The sequence below is a fragment of the Frankliniella occidentalis genome, unplaced genomic scaffold (assembly GCF_000697945.3).
Source record: "Frankliniella occidentalis isolate FOCC.00 unplaced genomic scaffold, Focc_3.1 Scaffold37, whole genome shotgun sequence".
NCBI classification, from domain to species: Eukaryota; Metazoa; Arthropoda; class Insecta; order Thysanoptera; family Thripidae; genus Frankliniella; species Frankliniella occidentalis.
In genome coordinates, this window is record NW_026267167.1 from 1,472,348 (window position 1) to 1,473,930 (window position 1,583).

Below are 1,583 nucleotides of genomic sequence, written 5' to 3' on the forward strand. Positions count from 1 at the left end.
AAATTTTTGTGCAAACTTCTTAAAAAATGGATATTGAAGATAAGCTAGATGTTAGGATCACCTCAAGCCTTTTTTAAACCCAGTCTTACAATTTTTCATGCAATATTTCTTATACTATTCTATATTTTTCAGGAGCTTTGTCTTCAACCATTTTTTGACCAAGATTTGGACGAAGTTGCCCCAAATATAGAAATCCCCAACATTGCTACTGCTCAGGTTGGTCTTACTTCTTCTGTTTAATAACTTTGAAGTCTTATCTTTAACTGTAGTTTTTCTAAAACAATCTGGTTCGTAAAGTCTTACACTACATTTACCATTATACTTAGATTAATTCTCAGTGTACTGACCTGTTTGCCTTTTGAACACTGGGAAAAAGAGTTTACGTATGGTTGAAATTTTCTCTTTCATTTATGTTTAAAATTAATGGTAATTTTCTTGATCTTTCCCCTTACGTTTTCCCATAATTTTTCAGAATTGTACTAGAAGTGATAATGTCTTGCGCTGGCAGTCAGCAGCTAAGCGTGTTTCCCAAAATGTACGTGTTAAATTTTGATGTCATATTTATTTCATTTTGAGCATATCTTTTTCAATTACTTACTTAAAAGTCATGTTTTTACTGAAAGTATCATTAATCTTTGTAGGAATCTGGTTCGGCATAAAGCTCAGGTGCAACGGAAAAGCATACAGATAAAAACCCAGACAGTTCAAATGTAGAATCTGATGATGATGACAACGATGTAAGTTGTATTGTGTAACTGTTTTAACTTAAGAATAGTCTTGATCATGTCCATTATGATACTGTTGAGTTATAGCTTGCATACCTTTCTCTATTCATTTTCTCCGATTTTATACTTAAAGGATACTGCTTCTCCATCAACATCCAAAGGCTCTGAAAAGAAGAGGAAGCCTGATTCCAAAACCAAAGATGTGAGTATTAATTGTCTTCAGAAACCTTTCATAAAACCTTTCAAACCTTGCTTTGGTTACAACATAGTCTTTTGTAACTCTTGGTCTTGTAATTGAGTGTGATTCAGATTGATTAGTGAATTCTTGAACTTAATTCAGTTTTTGCCATTTCAAGTACAAAAAATAAGTTATGTTGTACATTCTCTCCTGTCACCTTTAGCAATACAAATTTCTTAATATTTTATTTGATTCTTATGTTTCCTTCTTTTAGGACAAGAAAAGAGATCAGCCACCCCGAAAGAGAAAGAAGAAGACGGCAGATGGTAAAAACAAGAAGCAAAGGAAATCTGATGGCAAGGATGATGAAGTAAGTTGTATACATAAACAATAATTATTCTGTATTCTGTTTTGTTCTGTTTTTTTATGTTTGTTTTACTAATTTATATTTTATTTCAGGCATCTCCTAGTAAAATTTCAAAACCATCTAACAAACAAGAAGGGAAAGACAAGGCAGACAATTCGGATGTTGATGATAGTGATGTAAGTTCTTCATTTGTATTTATTTAAGTCATGATCAAGGCTGAACATCGTATAATGTGTTTACAGGAATCCTCATCTGATGAAGAAGTTAACAAACTAAATAAGGCATCTGCCAAGTTAGGGGACTTTAGATCGAT

The 1,583-nt window shown here is 32.4% G+C and overlaps 1 protein-coding gene across 1 annotated transcript; it reads left to right on the forward strand.

Annotated features, from left to right (window-relative positions):
• Positions 1 to 369: 369 nt before the first annotated feature.
• On the forward strand, positions 370 to 1,473 carry LOC127749178 (probable H/ACA ribonucleoprotein complex subunit 4). Its single transcript, XM_052266329.1, has 3 exons — positions 370 to 927; positions 1,178 to 1,273; positions 1,363 to 1,473. Exons 1-3 carry the CDS (start codon positions 784 to 786, stop codon positions 1,471 to 1,473), a joined length of 351 nt encoding a protein of 116 aa, XP_052122289.1. The 5' UTR covers positions 370 to 783.
• Positions 1,474 to 1,583: the final 110 nt, after the last annotated feature.